This window comes from Copidosoma floridanum, unplaced genomic scaffold, assembly GCF_036245765.1.
Source record: "Copidosoma floridanum isolate Cflo_tuat_1 unplaced genomic scaffold, Cflo_Japanese_pri ptg000006l, whole genome shotgun sequence".
NCBI lineage: Eukaryota > Metazoa > Arthropoda > Insecta > Hymenoptera > Encyrtidae > Copidosoma > Copidosoma floridanum.
The window spans coordinates 25,298,665-25,316,153 of NW_028321883.1; the positions used below are offsets into that span (position 1 = coordinate 25,298,665).

Genomic DNA, 17,489 nt, shown 5'->3' on the forward strand with positions numbered 1-17,489 from the left:
GAGGCGAAAAAAGAAAGCGAACGATAAAACCAAACGGATGAAGCGTAAAAAGTAGGCTATTAGACGCCGCTTGTAAAAAATCGGTATAGATTGACGGGCCAAAATCGGGAGGACCAACAGGAATAGGTATGAAAAAAAAAAAGGCAATTTCCGCGTGCGATAACGAAAACACGCCCCGGTAGCATCGCCGATTCCTCGCGTGCACGCAAAAGCTACAAGTACAGACGGAAGCGAAGAAAAAATAACTTTCTCCAAGCGGGATAACATTTTACAAGTGAGGTACCCATAAACGTACACCCGTACAAGTGCGACCAAGAAAGAGAGCCCCGACGAAAATTCAAGTTGAGAGTGAGAGCTCTCTCTTTTTCTTTTATAAGGGGGGAAGGGGGGGGCACTGTAACCACCGCGGCATATATACAATGATACACGCAGCTGATCCGGCGTGGCTGCACATGTATACGTGTGTATACACAATCCATCGCTCGGCCGGGCGGACTTTCACGCTCAAAAGGTGGCCAGCCCAGCGGATCGCTAGGTATATAGCACCTGCAGGTACACCGCGGCCCGCGAGTATGGGTCCCCCTTTCAGTGCAGTGCCGCCTCGCAAGTAGCTCGCGTGAACGCGCGCGCGCGCGCCCAAACACCGATTTTCCCCCCATCACCGATCCTCGAACCGATTTTTGGATTAAAAAAAAAAAAAAAAAAAAAACTCCTGTCGACGCGAACAACGCGCGTTCATTTTGCCAACCGTCATTGAAGCTGAATCACGGTGTTGTGTTATTGCGCGTTTCTCTCTCTCTCTATTCGGCTCATTACCCGTAATCGAAGCCGATCGCGGCGCGCGAACCGAACCACCGGCGGTGCATGCATCGGCCGATCAAACGCGCGAGTGAAAGTTTTATGGAATAACCGGACGAGACGCCGCACTTGTTTCCCCTCGCGCCGACTCGCTGTGCTTTCGCAACTTATTCTCCCGAGTGCAGCAAAAAAAAAAAAAAAAAAAAAAGTGTTGCCGGACCGATCGAAGTGTGTATGTAAACAAGAAAACACGCAGAGAGATATACATCGGTGTATACAGTGATTGGCGTGTAACAATAGTGGTACAACGAAGCTCGTCTAGTATACAGCGCGGAATCATCTGTGTGCATATTATAGGCACTCCGGGTGCACGGATCAGGGAGCGCGTGCTTTCTTGCGGGAGGCTATATCACTTTCATGCGGTTGCGGCAATAGTTTTCTCTTTTGAAGACCAATCGGCGATACTTGTGTACCCTGTATACTGTGTGCATTGCCGTACAACCTCTAGTTACACGCGAGCCCGAAACGATAATCATAATGACAAATGACGGATTGCCGGTTTCGCTGGACGGCTATTGAGACACCGGCGCGTTTTGTCCTTGAAATGTGCAGGTCTCCTTTTTTTTTTTTGTTACTTTTGACGCGCGTCAAGTATATGTTTCAGCAGTTAAAGTGCACCGAGCGTCCTTTCGTGAAAAAGGTAAATCAGTAAAGAGCCGCTTTGACTCGCGACCATATATATATTATATTCAAATTCGGTGCGGTCGCGTAAAAGACAGCCGCCACTATAATTATATACACATTACCAGCCAATAGAGAAAAGAAGAAGATGAGGACGATGGAGAAGAAGCGCTAGAGCGCACACATGTACAAGTGTGGGAAAACGATGTTGGCGACGACTACGATAATCACGATGATGGGGATAATGATAATAAAGACGACGCTGACTGTTGCCGGTGGCATAAATCTCGGAGCCACGGGCCGATCGCGCATACAAAGCCCGACTCGGTAACGAACGGCTCGTTTTTCGTGGCTCGCGCCAACCCATTGACCACCGACAGCCGAATCAATTAGCATCTCCTCTTCCTTTTTTTCATCCCCCTTCCACCGCTCGTTCACTCGGTTTTTACGCAAATCAGCTAATCGCGCGATTATTGCGAGTGTATATACGGCACGAGGTGGATAAATACGTGGGGACGGCCGAGCCATGGCCGAGACGTAGCTCGCCCGGGGCGAGAGCGGACACAGGACCAGAGACACCGAGCATGGCTCGTCGGACGAGGTGCGTTGCCCCAAGGATGGTGGTGTTGGTGCTACTGTTGGTAGTCGTGGCGAGCCGAGTTAGCGGTCACACGGTGCTGTTGGCCACGATGGGCGGGACACGCTCGCACACCGTGCCCTTTGTCGCGCTGGGCACGGCTCTGGCCCGGCGCGGCCACAACGTCACTCTGGCCAGCGCCTTTCCCGGCCCGGCGGCCAACAGCGGCCTACGCGAACTCGTACCCCCGAAGCTAGAGGTACGGGTGCCATTTTTGCCATTTTCAAACGCGTCGCCATTCACACACAGTACAATGTCGTTGTTGTTCACGAATAGGTGTACGTGGGCAATTACACGTCCGAGTGGGACCTCGTGGGCTCGAGGTTTCGGGACGAGTTGCCCCTGTCGCCGTGGGACGCGATGCGTTACGGCTGGGAGGCGTGCGAGGCCCTGCTACAGGATCCCTTTTCCGTGCGCGAGATCCAGAGGCCCGAGGGGAGCTTGCGAGCCCGGTGGGACGTGGTCGTGCTCGACGGCGCGTATCCCGAGTGCCTACTCGGGCTGCTCCACGGCCAACAGGTGCCCACTGTCATGCTCAACACGGTGAGTTTACGTTTTATTGAGGGAAACAAAACATGTTCCCATAAATTTGTTTGTTTTTTTTCCCCACCGGTGATATTTATGCCGATTTTAATGTATATCGCCGCAGGTGGCCCTGTACAGCGGCTCGATCGCCAGGCAGGGCAACCCGTCACCCTGGGCCATACGACCCTACTTTGGGAAGGCTCTCACCCAAGACATGAACTTTGCCCAGAGGCTGCTCAACGCCGGCTACCTCATGGCCCTCGAGGTCATGTACTGGATCATGGTGACCGGCTTCATCCAGCCCACTTTGCGCAAGTACTTGGGTAAGTCCAGCTATACACCATCATAAACTACGAGTTGAATGTTTTTAAACTAAAAATAACAGACACCGCGAAAAGAACAAAAAAAAAAAAAATTGCAGGACTTTGGCCACTTCAAAGAATGAAATGTTAGTTGTTGGCACTCCAATATCATCATGTATGATTATATAATAGACTTTCGGGTGTGAAAAGGCACACGCGGGGTTTTCTAATTGTATACTTACCTCGGTATACAAACGACCGCACGGTTGTCCGATCTCATTGCCGATTCCCGTCGCACGTATACCAACGAATCGCGCGCCAACTATTGGCTCACTTTCGCCCGGCGCGGAGCGAAAAATTCCTCGCCGATTCATTTGTATTCCGGGCCCGTGGCTCTCCTATTTGCTCATATATAATTATATGTGTATATGTATATGTACGTGTGTGTACCAGGTGATCAGGTGCCCGACGTCCGAGACCTGGTGTCCGAAGTACCGCTGACGCTGCAGAACAACCACTACTCGGTCTCCGACTCCGCGCCCTACCTGGCCAACGTGGTCAACGTCGCCTGCATACACTGCAGACCCCCGATGACACTCAGCACGGAGCTCGACGCCTTCTTGAGCCGAGGTTCGCCCAAATTTTAGCCAACCCTCCGACGCGCGTGGGATAACGATAACCCCCATTATGTACAATATCCCACGTAGGTTTCATCTTCGTGTCGATGGGCTCGTCGGTGAAGGCCTCGGGTATGCCGGAGGCCCTGCGCAAGACCTTCGTCGCCGTGTTCTCGACCCTACCGTACAACGTCGTGTGGAAGTGGGAGGGCGGCAAGATCGAGAACCTACCGAGCAACGTGAGAACAGCCGCCTGGTGGCCCCAACAGGAGCTCCTCGGCCATCCCAAGCTACGCGCCTTCGTCTCCCACGGGGGTTTGCTGTCCCTACACGAGGCCGCCTACCACGCGGCGCCCACCCTCGTCCTGCCCGTCTTTTGCGACCACGACGGCAACGCCGCCCAAGCAGGTGCGTCTATACTATATATCATTATATACCTGTGTTGTACATGTATATACATATATTTATATTGACGGGTTTGTCCGTTGGTTGGGTGTATAGAAAAGCTGGGCTACGCGCTCGTGATGGATTTGGCGAGTCTGACGATATCGGAGCTGCGGGAGAACGTGGTCAAGGTGGCAGCGGGTGGTAAGAATCCGTACAGGGATGCAGCTAAAACGAGGAGCCTGCTTATGAAGGACACGCCGATGGACGCCAAGGAGATGGCGGTCTGGTGGGTCGAGCACGTGGCTCGGCACAAGGGGGCCCACCACCTCAAGAGTACCGCCAGGTATGATGGTGACGAGACGCATTTGTACGGGCCCAAACGTCCAAGAGATTATTTTTCATTTTTTTCATTTTTTTTGTTTTTTTTTTTTTTTTTTTTGTTTACAGGCACATGAGCGTGTGGCATTATTATTCTCTGGACGTGGCGCTTTTTTACGCGCTGCTGGCCGTTGCGTTGGCGCACGTAGTGAAGAAACTGCTCAGCAGAGCCGGTACGAGAAGCGCGAAAGAAAAGCTGGAGTGATCCATCGGTTGCGGTCTACCTATATTTGTTCCCCATTGGTTGTTAACTTTATGCATATTATATCGGCACTCGCGCGCTGCGCTGAATTTTCGATGAGGTGTTTTCATCTTCTTTTTCTTACCGATATATTATGTTGGTCGTGACGATTCTTTGAATTTTTTGTTTTTTTCCAACGATGATGAACACTACTATACTGTGCTCACTGACCGGTAATGAGTTAATGTTTGACGCTCCGTCGTTTCAATTTGTTCGCGTTTCCGTGTTTAAGAATCTCATTTGTTTTCATTAGCGAATGGGTATTGTGGACTTTTTTTTTTTTTTTTTTTCGTTTTTCATCACCATATCACTTTGGCGAAGAGAGCGTCGATAAAATGGTGTTCTGCTCGCACGAGTGTCCTTGCATGGATACATACTTACGCCGATCGATCGCAAGCAAAGTATCGGTAGTTGATACATTTTACACGTTCGATCGCTTATCGATCACTTACCTGCACAAATAACACGTATGTACAAGTTCTCGATAAATCTTTAGATTAATATAACATATACATATTATAATACAAATCTAAGGCGCTTAAATATTCTTTAGTCTATTTAGGATACTGATGTACAAAAGTTGAATGATCGGTAGTTGTTTTATAGAAATAACATATACATAGTAGGTATATTATAATTATGCCAGTTTTCCCTTAAGATAATATATATATATATATATATACTTAAATGCACTTGTTGATAATATATATTGTGAATGTATATTCTTTTTAGGCTTACGTGAAAAATTGTACAGAGTTATTTTCATAAAAAAAAAAATTTATGTAAACGTACTAATAAAAAATACTCTAAGTACCTAATCGTCATAAACATATACTTGTAAGACGGTGTAAAATAAATTATGCAGCTAAACATATAAACTTGGGCAAGGAAACTATTTAAATTTTTTGTTTTCGTACTAAAAAAAAGTTTTTTTTTTTTTTTAATTTTACACTGCTAACAGCACAGTACTTGACCAAATTTTTAACAAATACGTTACAGTGTGAAAAATAATATAGAAAAAGATAAATAACGTGAAAGTTTTAAAAAAAAGTGTTGAAATATTTGATTCCAAATACTTTGTAATAAGATTTAATATTTAAAATGTACTTGTACTTATCCACGGGAAAATAATTTTTTTTTTTCTTCTAAATATTGTATTGTGAATAAAAAATGTTTTCAACGAAAAAAAAAAAAATGTACTTTATTCAGAGAAGTAAGTATTTTCTTGCAAAAATCCACAGTATAATTACACCCAAGTCGCAATGTAGAATAACGTATGTAACGAAAATACGGAAGAATTTTTAAAAGCCCAAAGAAGCCTATGGTACAGCGATGATTATACTTACACTGGGCGCAGAGCGGGTCCCATGTTATTTCCCCTATTATAGCTGGAACGGAAGATATGCAGGTAAAAGTACTTACGGAGTGCCAATATGCGCAATGTACGCATACGTATATACACGAAGTGCATCTACAAACGTGTACGTATATGCATATGCAACGATTGGAAGGCACCTACGGACTAAAAGTATATATATATATAGCTGTGCAGCGAGAGGGACAGGTTCGTCGGTGAAAAAGTTCAATTTGTCTCGGTCGCTGCACAGCTATATATAGGTGTACACACGTGTACATCGTCGCGGCCGCGATCTGCATCTTATTTCGCGCTCGCTCTCCGTACGATATACCTGTTATACCCGGTGTGTACGTGTGTACCCATGTCTGCGGGATAGGCCTTTGCTTATTTGCATACCTATCGCGCCCACGCTTTTTCCCGACTGCGAAAAATCGGCCCTCGGTTTTCACTATCCCGGCTCTCGAGGAGAGGGAGCGGAAGTCACGGGTATTTCGCTCTTTCCTTTGTCGATACAACCCTCGAAATCACGTTTTCTCCAATATAAAGCAAGAATAAAAAAAAATAAGTAAAAAATTGGCACGGTGAAAATCGGCGCAACGAGATCAGCTAATTGGCAAATGCAAATGCGTTTTTCGACTAGTCGCGGCGCGATCTCCGGATCGATAAATACGTCACTCTCTCTGTCTCTCTCTGGCCCGAGCGTTGTTTTTGTCTCCTTTTTTTATTTCATTTTCGATTATTTCTCTTTATATTTTTTTTTTGGCACTTATGGAAAGTCGAGGCTCGAAGCGCGCCGTATTAGGAAACCTGTATGGTCATTGTGTGTACGAGGGTTTTGCACGGAACAGACAGGGGGAGAAAGAGAGAGAGAGAGAGAATATAACTCTGCGGACGCGTCTCGTAAAAAAGTGGCCGCTTATTGAGCAAGAAAAACTCCGCTTAATAATATACATTTTATTAATGCCAATTTCCGTCCTCGCTCGCTCATTTGCCGCGCGTCTCCGTATATACTTTGATTTTTTTTTTTTTTTTTCCTCTCCATACTTTCTTTGTGTACCTCCAGGTAATTGATACTTTTGCAATATTCATGGATCTTCGGACTTGATTAGGAAAAAAATTTTGTTTCTCCAATTAGAGCTTTGGTCGCGCGTGCGTGTCGTGTACTTGCTATTGTGAAAAAATAAATATTGGAAAGAAAGAGCCGAGCACACACGAGCGAACAATAACGAATAAAAGGACCCCCAAAAAGGTATATATATATGAAAAATCGGTACGAAAGCAAGACATAAATAAAAAGTGTGTAGGTATACCTGTACCATATATACAATATATGTGTGTATACAACGCGGGTACACACGTGTATGTGTATATATGTAAAAATACACGGTGCAGAAAAGAAATAATGAATGGGTTCGAGTCGAAGGTAGAAATTGTAGATGGGTATCTCCGTGGGTCCCGGCAGTACCTATAAGGCGATGGTAAAAAAACGTTTGTGTACGTATATGTATATAGGTACACATTCAAGGTGAACGGGGCGGCCCGGAATAAGAGACGGCTGATGGCTTGAATGGGCGTCGTTGCATGAATGGGGGATCCGCGGGGCCGTGTGTGTTGTTGTATACCTCCTGTATCCTCCTCCTCCTCCTCCTTGTTTTTCCTTTTCTTATATTTTTGCTCTCGCGAAACACCATTCGCACATATGTATACGTGAAGGTTCGCTTCGTGAGCCCATGCACAGGTATACCGATCGCATTACATAAAAATACGCATACATGTGGGTCTATTGCAATTGATAACCGATTTATTTAAAAAATATACAAATAAAGACTAGATCTCATTATACCAGAATCATACGTCTGATAAAGTGTACGGTATATATGTATACGTATATATGTATATTGCCTTGTACAATACATACGTTGTATACACATATAGTAGTCTTTAATATATATATAAAATATTTTGTCGTCGCATATAATATATTACATAACATATAATAGTATAATAGGTACATATATATATATATATATATATATATATATTATACGAATAGTATCACTTAGAAGCTGATGCGTGTAAAGTTTATGTCGTCAATTGTATAAATGCACTGTACAAACGAGTGTCGCGGTTTTTGTTACATTGCCCGATCGAACGGGAGAGAAAAATAACTTTGCACAAAATCAATTTATATAATTGTTATAGAGTAAAAGAAATTCAAAACCGACACTCTTTGGCGAGCAACCTTATTTTTTGTTTGTTTTTTTTTTTTTTATACACTGCAAGAATACAGACGAACCGACAATCGATTCAATCAACTGTAACGTTTATACGCGCGCTGATCGCATATAATAATATATAATGCATAAGCATACATTAATATAATTATATCTTACGTTCTTTGGCACAAAGCTGATGAGAAAACATCCCCCCCCCCCAAATCTCTTAACCGTTGAATTAGCTAAAAACGCGCTTAAATTAAATAAAGACCATCACTTATTTACACTCGCGAACTGCAATTGATTACACGTGAGGTATATTGCCGAAAGCCCTCAAGAAAGAGGGAAGCACATTGCACAGCGAAAAAACGAAAATAATAGCGAACCAAACACCACAATGTGTACCATAGGTGACGTAAATGCAACCCCCACGACTCTAGGAGTCGGTCATTAGTCCGGGCTCGAGATCCATGTTCATTTGGTTCTCCTGGTGGTACTGCTGTTGTAGCTCGACGGGCGCACCCTTGCCGTCGTCAGCTAGCTCGTTGACCAGTTGCGCCTGGCCCAGGCTGGCCGAGGCAGTCGCGCCGTTGAACTCGGCCACGTCGTCGGGCAGACGTTCCTTCCAGTGCCGGTAGAGGTAGCGCGTGAACTTGCGCAACTGCCGGAACTTGCAAAAGGTCGCCCCCTCGACGGACTCGTGCTGCTGCGTCTGGATGAGGAAGCCCTTCTCCTTGAAGGTCTGCTCCAGCTTCTCGCGCTGGATGCTCTTGCGGGTCTTGCGCGTCTTGCGCCCCCGAGCGTCCTCCAGCTGCTGTTGCCCCATCGCCAAGGACGCGGGCGACGTTACCGACGTCACTGGTGGCCTTTGCTGCTGGAGGGCCTCGCGGGGAAAGAACTCGTAGCCACGCATACTCTTGTCCCCGGTGCCGCTGTAGTAGCGAAAGTTACCCCCCGCGTCGACGGACAGGCTCTTCTTCTCCTGCAGACTCGGCCTCGCGCCCCCCGTGAACTTGAACTTGCATATGCTAACCTCCGTGGCGGGGGTATTGGCGCCACTGCTGTTCTCCGCGGGCACCGGCGGTATGAAGATCGCCGAGCGCTTGCGTTTAGACTGGACCTGGTGGTGCCTCGGCTCACTGGTCGTCGGCTCCGCGCTTATACTGTTGTTGCTGCTGCTACCGGTGCTGCTGCTAGCCGTAGGACTCGACGGAGGAGCCACTGTCGCCTCCAGCAGGGACGACAGGGGCTTGGGAACGAGGCGCTGCTGTTGCTGCTCGGCTTGGACCAGCCTCTGCAGGCAGAGGAGCTGCGAGGGCAAGCTCGACTGGTCGGGCCAGTAGGACAGTGGTCCGGGTACATCCGTCCCGTTGCTCTCCTCGTGGACGGCCGACCTGTTGCTGCAGCCGTTGCCGCACCGCTGCTGGACCGGCTCCGCGTCCTCGGCGTCGCTCGAGCCCTCGCTGCTACCCGTCGGCCTGAGGTCGCGCACGCACAGGTTCAACGGGCCGTCCTGCTCCCTGGCCGACGCTTCCAGCGCCCTGCGCTCTTGGGTCAGCCGGCGCTCCAGGAGGCTGCTTATCCTGTTTTGGATGTCGCTCCGCTGGAAGCCCAACTGCTGCTGGTGCGCGTCGTGGGAGGGCAGCACCGTGGCTGGGGCTACCGGTGGCTTGGCCTCTTGAAGACCGGCCGGCGTGCCGGGCAGTATGGTGCCGTAGTTTTTGTATATCAGGTGGCAGATGTCGGCCTTTTTGGGCTTCCTGCCGCGACGGGGCTTGCTGTTGTCGAGGGTTATCTCGCCCATGTAGGGCAGGTCCGAGTACTGCATCGGCGGCCGCGCGCTCGTCTGCTCGTTGTTGAGGGGCGACTGTGGCGGTTGCGGGGAATTGTAGGTTGGGAAGGACGAGTGGGTCGACCGGATGACGGAACGCCTGGAGGCGGCCGAGGAGAGCTCGGCCTGCTGTTGCTGCATAAACGTGAAACGCTGGATCCAGTTTTGAACGTCGGGACTGAAGCCAGTCGGGGTCGGTGGTAGCTGCCGTTGCTGCGGGTGTCTACCAAAGGGCGGCTGCGCCTCGACGGGGCTCGAGAGTTGCGCGGCCTCCTGCGCCAGGGCGGCCTCGTAGTGGTCCAGATACTCCGGGGGCAGAGCTTGGTGGTGGAACTTGAGCTTCCAGCGCGACTTTCGACGGCCCCGGCTGCAAACGCGGGGTTTATTGTTTCCGTGAGAGACACGCGTAATCGTATATAAGTATTTACCTCGGCTGTTTTTTGCAAGGGAGCACCGAGTTCGGCGATACTTGGGCCCCGGGCAGCTCGAACTTGGGGCTGATGTGCTCGCCACCGGGTGGAGGCCTCTTGCAGGCCGGGGCCATTGATGGGTCCAAGTTGCCGTCTGCAAGGGACTGTCCGTCCTCAATTTCCATTTGCGGACTATTAGAAACTCAAGTCTTAATCTCTCTTGGGCTAATAGAGCTATACTTGCTTGTTGGTGGGTCTATACCTATAGTGCATTTGTCTTGCGAGCGAAATGAATATATAGGCTCACCTGTTCAGTCCAGCGTTGGGTTGTCCTCGAGCTTTGTCCTCCTCTTCGGCGGGCTCCTGCTTGACCGCCATACTCGGCACTTGCACCGGATACGGTGGTGGTGTGTCCTGCGGCTGGTTCAAGTGGAGGTGGTTCGTCAACTTGACCGGTTGCTCCTCGACCGCGGCGATTCTACACTCGGGTGCGGGGGAATGGTCATCTAGCAGCATTGATTGCGTGCGAGCCACGATGTCCTCGCTTTGCATAATGCCCCCTGTAATAGATGGCCGGTATATATGTATGTTTTTCGTTACGATTTTAGGTATTTGCACGATTTTATGTCTGGATGTGCGCTACTTTGCCGGAAATTTTTTAGAAGCGAGTTAAAAGTATGGGTAATATTTGCCGCGTGTACCTGTCTTGAAAATTGTTGTGACGCTTAATAGAGACGTGCGTGGCAACAGGGGTGTGGTTTATAATTGGTGAAACATCGAAAAACTGTATCTTTTAAATTATGCTTTGAAGGCAAACATAATGAAAAATAGTATGCGCAGCTTATTCTCTCGACGGTACAAGTGTTACACTTCAATATCAAACGTTAACTAGTACCGATTTTATCGCAAAGTCCAATAATCGCATACAATCATCTTATATTTTATTTTCTTAAGGTGTACAACTGTGACACTCGCAACCTTGAAGTAAAATATTAATTTTTTACTGAAATGGGTGAACGAAAAAAATCGTTTTTTCCTTATTTTAAAAATGTTTTTCGCAACTTAGACCATTTGAAATTACATCACAAACAAAAGTGTGACGTATAAAAACTTTTTATTTTTATTTCACGGAACGAAAGCCGAAATACACCGAGCAGTAAATGTAGTAGTAAAAAAAACAAACTAAATTTTTAAAAATACTTTTAAAGCTTTTTATTTCAAAACGTAAAAATTGTTTTTTAAGAACACCTATTCGAAAGTAAAAATAAAAAAAAATTCACATTGTCGCGTTCCACAGCTTCTTTTTTTTTTTCAGCTGCCAAATGCAAACTTAAGACCTCAAACAACATTGAGTTGAAACGAAAACAGAGAGCCCCAATCAAAAAAAAAAATTTTTCTCTTCAAAATGAACGAGTTACACACGCGTGCAGGAAAATCAACTCGAACTCGGCAGTTTGGTATACCTACACACGCGTACATTGAGTACGGGATGCACCGCTCCGGTGCGCATCCGCAAATACACCTTAATAATTGTGCGGGTGCGAGAGAGAGTGGCGCGTGTGTAAGTAAACATATATGTATACACACACGCGCAAATAACGTATGATTGAAGCGAACAGCCGAGCAAAAGCTTGTCGGCGATATATATAATATACATATATAACGAATTGATGCAGCAACATCAGCCAAGGAAGAGGAGCAAAGGTGGAGGTAAGGGGAGGCAGCGAAGAGCGCGCTCGTAACTACAATTTATTTTTTAGCTATTTTTAGCCCGAGGAGTTGGCGTAGCGCCACTATTTTTGGTTCTCTCTCAGATTTCTCACTCCGTATTTGGGATTACGCCACCCGGCGAATTGCCCCGCCGAATACGAGAACCGGAGTTTACGTATATATATGTGCATGGAGGCTTGAAACACTTTGGAAATAACGCTGTTGCCAATATACATCTGTATGATGTTATATATATATTATTCAAAGAAACCAACCATAGTATACAATACTGGCGGTGCAAAACACTCTATTTCCCATTTACATTGATAAAATCTAAGTACGAGTGTTTTCAGGGACACGCGCACACCGTAGGCAGTCAAGCGCAAACGGGCCGGCTAATCCTCGTGTGCCAAGATTAAATAAATTAGCCAACCAAAGGAGTGAGGAAAAAAAAAAAGAAAAAAAAAACAAAAAAAAAAAATTCGTACAGTAAAGCTTGAATAATCATTTAGATAACATACAAGTATATGGTATATGTATAGGGAAGCGCTGGCGAGCTCACCTGTGACGGGAAATTGGCTTTCCGGTAGCATGAATTCCACGTGTAATTAAGATGAGCCGTGACTTATGAAACAACGCAACCGCAGCGCGATGATTGTCGTGCACGCGAGCAGAGGCCGCACCTCTTTTGCGGGCACTGTGGCGCGGGATCGGCGCAAAGTAGAGGATCCGTCGGTGCAGCTGGACGCATCTGTCGATCGGCGAGCGAGTCGCATATTGTATACACCAAAGGTTTTGGTTGAATTGGTCGGAGGATGACGTAGCCCGTGGAATGTCAGTGGCAGGCGAGAGTCGCGTTATCGGTAAAAATCGGCGAGAGATGCGACGGCGCGCCGGGTATACTGCGGAGCGCGACGAGCCAAGCCGTTTGAAGCGGAGGAGTGTGTGCACTGTATCAGAGGAGGTGGCGACCAGCGGAACAAGGAGGGGGGGGGCGGAAAATAGCGGAGAAGGAGGCGAGAGATAAGAGGATCAGATGTGGGGGGGGGGAGTGGTGCACACGTATACTGTGTGGACGAGAGGGCGCGAAACCGTGAGCGGAGATTTTGGAAAAACAGCTGCAGCAGTTATTCGCACCTCCCGGACTAAAACTACTGCTAACTAGTACTACCACTACGCTACTGAGTCGGCGAGCGATGCCAGAGGGACCATCATCGCAGCCCTCTCTCTCTAGTCGCGCGCGCTCGCTTATCCCTACCCGTTACTATATATATTATATCCACAACGGCACGTCCTATGTATATATAGAGACACCGATTTATTTTCGGCCGGCGAATTTGGAAGTTTTAAATAAATGGTGTGTGCTTATTATGAGCTTGAAAAGGAAGAAAGCAAGGAAGCTGTACACGCCCTCTTTACCACCCGATGGGGGCGAGCAACATTATACTTATACACGGTACGGTATAGGATAATCGCGCTCTTTACCGATCTCTCGGTTTTCTTATCGTACAGAAGTCATATACTTGCTCCACAGTTTGCTGACTTTATTTTCACATATGACTACACGCATAGGTTACAATACAATCGTATATTATTACGTGTACGAGTAGGTACGTATGCGTTAAAAATACCAACACGTGTATTTAAGTACAAAAAACCTTTTTTTTTTTTTTTTTTTTTTGTATTTCTTTCCAACTGTGGCTCGGCAACGGCAATAAAATCAGCCGAGAGTTGACACTACCAAAAAGAGAAAGAGAGTGTATTGTACACCGTGTATGTCATGTGTTGGGTATAATATATATATACACACACGTATAGATGAATAATATATATATAGGTAACGTGTTGCGCGGGCGGATGTTCTCGATTTGGACGAATGTAAATCCGAGATTGGTCCATATCGGGAGCGAGCGGCCCGTTATAGCGAGGTGACGAGGAGACGCGAGCGCGGGGGTCCTCTTTCCCTCCCCTCTTCCTTTCCGTCATCGTCCGCCACCCCCGTCGCGTGTCTTCTCTCTGTACCGTATTCGCGTGTTGCGTCTTGGGATAGCAGTCGCGAAAGTCACGTCAAGCCTAATATATAAATATATGTACAAATATAGATGCGCGCGAGCTGTATATATACATATACGGACAAGAAGCTCTTCTCTACTCCGCCTGCACCGACACCAGACACCTCTTCTGCAATGTGCGGTGTATCGTGTACTCGCTGCCTGCTAAGCTATACTGTAGTTATACCGTATATGTTATATTATTTACTGCCGTTCCTCTCTCTCTCTCTCGAGAGAGAGAGAGAGAATGTACGTATTTTTAAAACAACCTCGCGATTTTTGGACTACTCCCTCCTCGTCGTTCTTCTTTATTGCGTTCGAATGTGTCGTACTTTTATACTTTTCCTCGTGCACCTTCATACTGTTTTATTATTAATATCTCGACAGTGTGCATGGGTGTGTCGATAACCCAAAATTTTGTGCAATTTATTCCGGATACCGATGTTACGTATAGATGATCCTTTGCATGTAACAATCATCGGAATTACGCTGTTGTTTCAATTTGCAAAATTACAATTTTTTGTCTTTTTACCAATAAATATACCGCAAAATGTGAAAAAACAGCTAAATCATCGCGAGTCTTCGCCTTGACCGCGAGTAATCATCGTCATCATCATCATCTTTTCAATTTTTCAGCCCTCAATATCTCTCTCGAACCAACAAAATAGAAACATTTGCACTGCAAAGTGAGTAGTAAAGCACATAGTGCTTTGTTAAGCTAATAACCTGAGATATATATATATATGCGTTTTAGCCTGGATTTTGTTTTACGAGACCCCGCACGTATATGATTATTCAGTCTCATGCGCACACTCGATCGGCGCTTCACCAGATTTTCTTCCACCTTGTTTGTTTGTTGATCGGCGAATCAAGACATCACTCGTGGAGCAAAAATAAAGGCTATATATACTATGAGATGATTGAGAATAATCTCGAGTTGATAACAAAAAAAGCTCGAACCCGCGCTTGTTCCCCTTCTCCAGCGGATCGTGTGTACCTGTACTCTCCACCCACAGCAGCTCTGAGCCCACCTTTCTAGCCACCTTGCGAATTGCCTGCGATCACCTCGAGCGACTCCTCCAATCGCGCTCTCATCTCCGATACCCTATAATATATCCCCCCCAAGTAACAGGTACCCCCCATTTCGCTTCGAGCTTTTCCAAAGACTTTTATCTAAGAGAGCCTGGTACACCACTCCACTCTTATACCGTGCTGGTGGAAACGCGCGCGCCGCACGCGTAACAATTATTACATGCATCATCGTCCTCGTCGTTCTTATGGCGCGCGCTAGATTTTATTTTTGGGACGAAAATATGTGTACAACAGAGAGGGAGCGCTCGCTGAATTGGGTTGGAACGAAAATATACCCGCGCTCGCTCGCGCCTCCACTTCTTTTTGAATTTCGTTTCCATATGTATATATTCCACCCTCTCTCGGCCCTCGTTTGTTATTATTATTATTATTTTTGTTATTTCACGCGTGACGTGCACTTATGCAACGCCGCCTAGATTCCGCTGACTTTTTCGCCTCAAAGATTCTTTTTTTTTTTTTTTTTGTGCATTTTGACGATCGCACGGGTCGTACCGTTAATGAAGTATATATAAAGTCGCGGGCAAAACGAGAAGAAAAGAAAAAAAGTCTTAACCGGACACGCGTTAATTGGAGGGAGGGAGGGGAAGTAACGAGAATGAATGGAGATCGTATATACGATACGCGGAGGCGATTTCATTGATGGGTGGAAATCGCAGCGGCGCTTTTTTACCTATACACATCGGATTGTCCCTCCCCGAGGCTCTCTCTCTCTCTCTCTCTTCATTCATGAAAACGCGCAATCGTCACGTACTGCGTGTACTACAAGTAGGTACCTCGTATATCCTGCCGTTCTTTCTGCGGTACATATATAAATATGCAGTCCTCGTCGCGTTTCTTAACTTCCTTTCACTTGCCGTGCGTGCGTGCATGCATGCGGGTATTTATTATATGCACCATGAGTTCTTCATACGAGCTTGTTTTCGATGATTTTCGTATCGCATGTTATATTATGCCCCCCTCCTATTTTTAATCTTTTTTTTTTTTTTTTTTTTTTTTTTTCTTTTTCTTGCAAATGAGCATTCCTCGCGACAATAATATACATTGTGCACGGAGCGTACGTTTAATGAGAATCTATTGAATCGTCGCTCGTTAAATCGTCATCTCGATAATCTCGTGTGCACGAATGGCTATACATATGCACGTTGATCTAGATGTGCCTGCAACACATATAATATGTGACACACGAGTATAATATGCACGTATAGATGGATACAATCAAAAAGAAATATATATATTCCAACTATACTTATATCGCAACGCATGTGTACATATAGAAGTGCGCGCGCGCGAGTGTAATTATATATACAGAGCCCCGAAGATTCGTAACGATAGCCTTTACGGCGATTAATCATTATAAGTGCAGGCCTCCGTATGAATATATTACAGGCCGCGCTCCGTGTGTAGTTGAAGATTTGTATGATCGTTGTGTCTTTTCTTTCTTTCCATCTCTCGAGCGACTCGCGCGACCGAACAAACGATCCCATTGAGCCCCCGACTCGTGCACACTCTGTTTATTATCTCCCGTTGCACGCCGACCGATGTCATTGTCCTGATAACGGCGATCATCGACTTTTACTCCCAATTAAATCGCCATCCATTCTCATATTTTTGTTTTTGTTTTTTTTTGTTTGTTTTTGTTCAATCGAAAAATAAAACACGAGTCATTGGCGCCACGAGTGACATTTTTGGACATTTTTAACAAAACAGAGCCCCCCTCCGTATATATACGCGGTCGATAGAGTTGTCACGTTATTACGTCGTCGTTCGAGTACGTGCGTTGCAAGAAAAGCACACATGATACAGGAGGGGAAAACAAAGGCAAAACGAGTATACACACGCGGCAAAGGAATCGAGCGCAAAAGAAAGAAAAGAAAAGATAAAAGAGAGAGGACGTGTGTGCGTGTGCCCTCACCATCAGATCGGAATCCATCACGAGGCTGAGATCGGTGGAATCGGCGCCTGCGGGCTGCAAGTGCCGACGCTGACGCCGACAAAAACAGCGGCAACTAACAGTGCCGGCATCCGAGGTAATTGGTAAAAAACAACACTTGTGCGCGCTTATATGTGTGTATACGTATATTGTACGATATACCCTCGGCGCCTGTCATTCGCGCACAAGTCACGATTATCCTCTTCTTCCGCCGTATATACATACATATATACTGCAAGAGTATAGCACATTCACAAGTATACAATAATGAGAATGAAAAAAAAAAAAAAAAAAAAAAACGATCGAGCTGTTACATATATAATCTT

General features: G+C 46.4%; 2 protein-coding genes across 2 annotated transcripts; one reads left to right on the top strand and one right to left on the bottom strand.

Moving 5' to 3' along the window:
• The first annotated feature begins 2,096 nt into the window (after positions 1 to 2,096).
• Positions 2,097 to 5,236, top strand: Ugt50B3 (UDP-glycosyltransferase family 50 member B3). The gene is made up of 7 exons (XM_089598392.1): positions 2,097 to 2,315; positions 2,393 to 2,659; positions 2,766 to 2,964; positions 3,397 to 3,573; positions 3,651 to 3,968; positions 4,062 to 4,290; positions 4,395 to 5,236. The coding sequence occupies exons 1-7, from the start codon at positions 2,097 to 2,099 to the stop codon at positions 4,528 to 4,530; spliced, it is 1,545 nt and encodes a 514-aa protein (XP_089454518.1). The 3' UTR covers positions 4,531 to 5,236.
• Positions 5,237 to 8,538: 3,302 nt separating this feature from the next.
• LOC106645328 (uncharacterized) lies at positions 8,539 to 12,855 on the bottom strand. Its single transcript, XM_014361171.3, has 4 exons — positions 12,653 to 12,855; positions 10,688 to 10,940; positions 10,399 to 10,572; positions 8,539 to 10,337 (listed from the first exon to the last, which is right to left on the bottom strand). The coding sequence occupies exons 1-4, from the start codon at positions 12,681 to 12,683 to the stop codon at positions 8,576 to 8,578; spliced, it is 2,220 nt and encodes a 739-aa protein (XP_014216657.2). The 5' UTR covers positions 12,684 to 12,855; the 3' UTR covers positions 8,539 to 8,575.
• Positions 12,856 to 17,489: the final 4,634 nt, after the last annotated feature.

Excerpts from the sequence above, each read along its gene's own strand:
- Ugt50B3 (XM_089598392.1), top strand. The coding sequence starts at position 2,097 with ATGGTGGTGTTGGTGCTACTGTTGGTAGTCGTGGCGAGCCGAGTTAGC. Across the intron at positions 3,969-4,061 it reads CGGCAACGCCGCCCAAGCAG|AAAAGCTGGGCTACGCGCTC; the intron begins GTGCGTCTATAC and ends TTGGGTGTATAG. Across the intron at positions 4,291-4,394 it reads CACCTCAAGAGTACCGCCAG|GCACATGAGCGTGTGGCATT; the intron begins GTATGATGGTGA and ends TTTTGTTTACAG.
- LOC106645328 (XM_014361171.3), bottom strand. The coding sequence starts at position 12,683 with ATGCTACCGGAAAGCCAATTTCCCGTCACAG. Across the intron at positions 10,941-12,652 it reads AAGCCAATTTCCCGTCACAG|GGGGCATTATGCAAAGCGAG; the intron begins GTGAGCTCGCCA and ends CATCTATTACAG. Across the intron at positions 10,338-10,398 it reads CCTTGCAAAAAACAGCCGAG|CCGGGGCCGTCGAAAGTCGC; the intron begins GTAAATACTTAT and ends CCGCGTTTGCAG.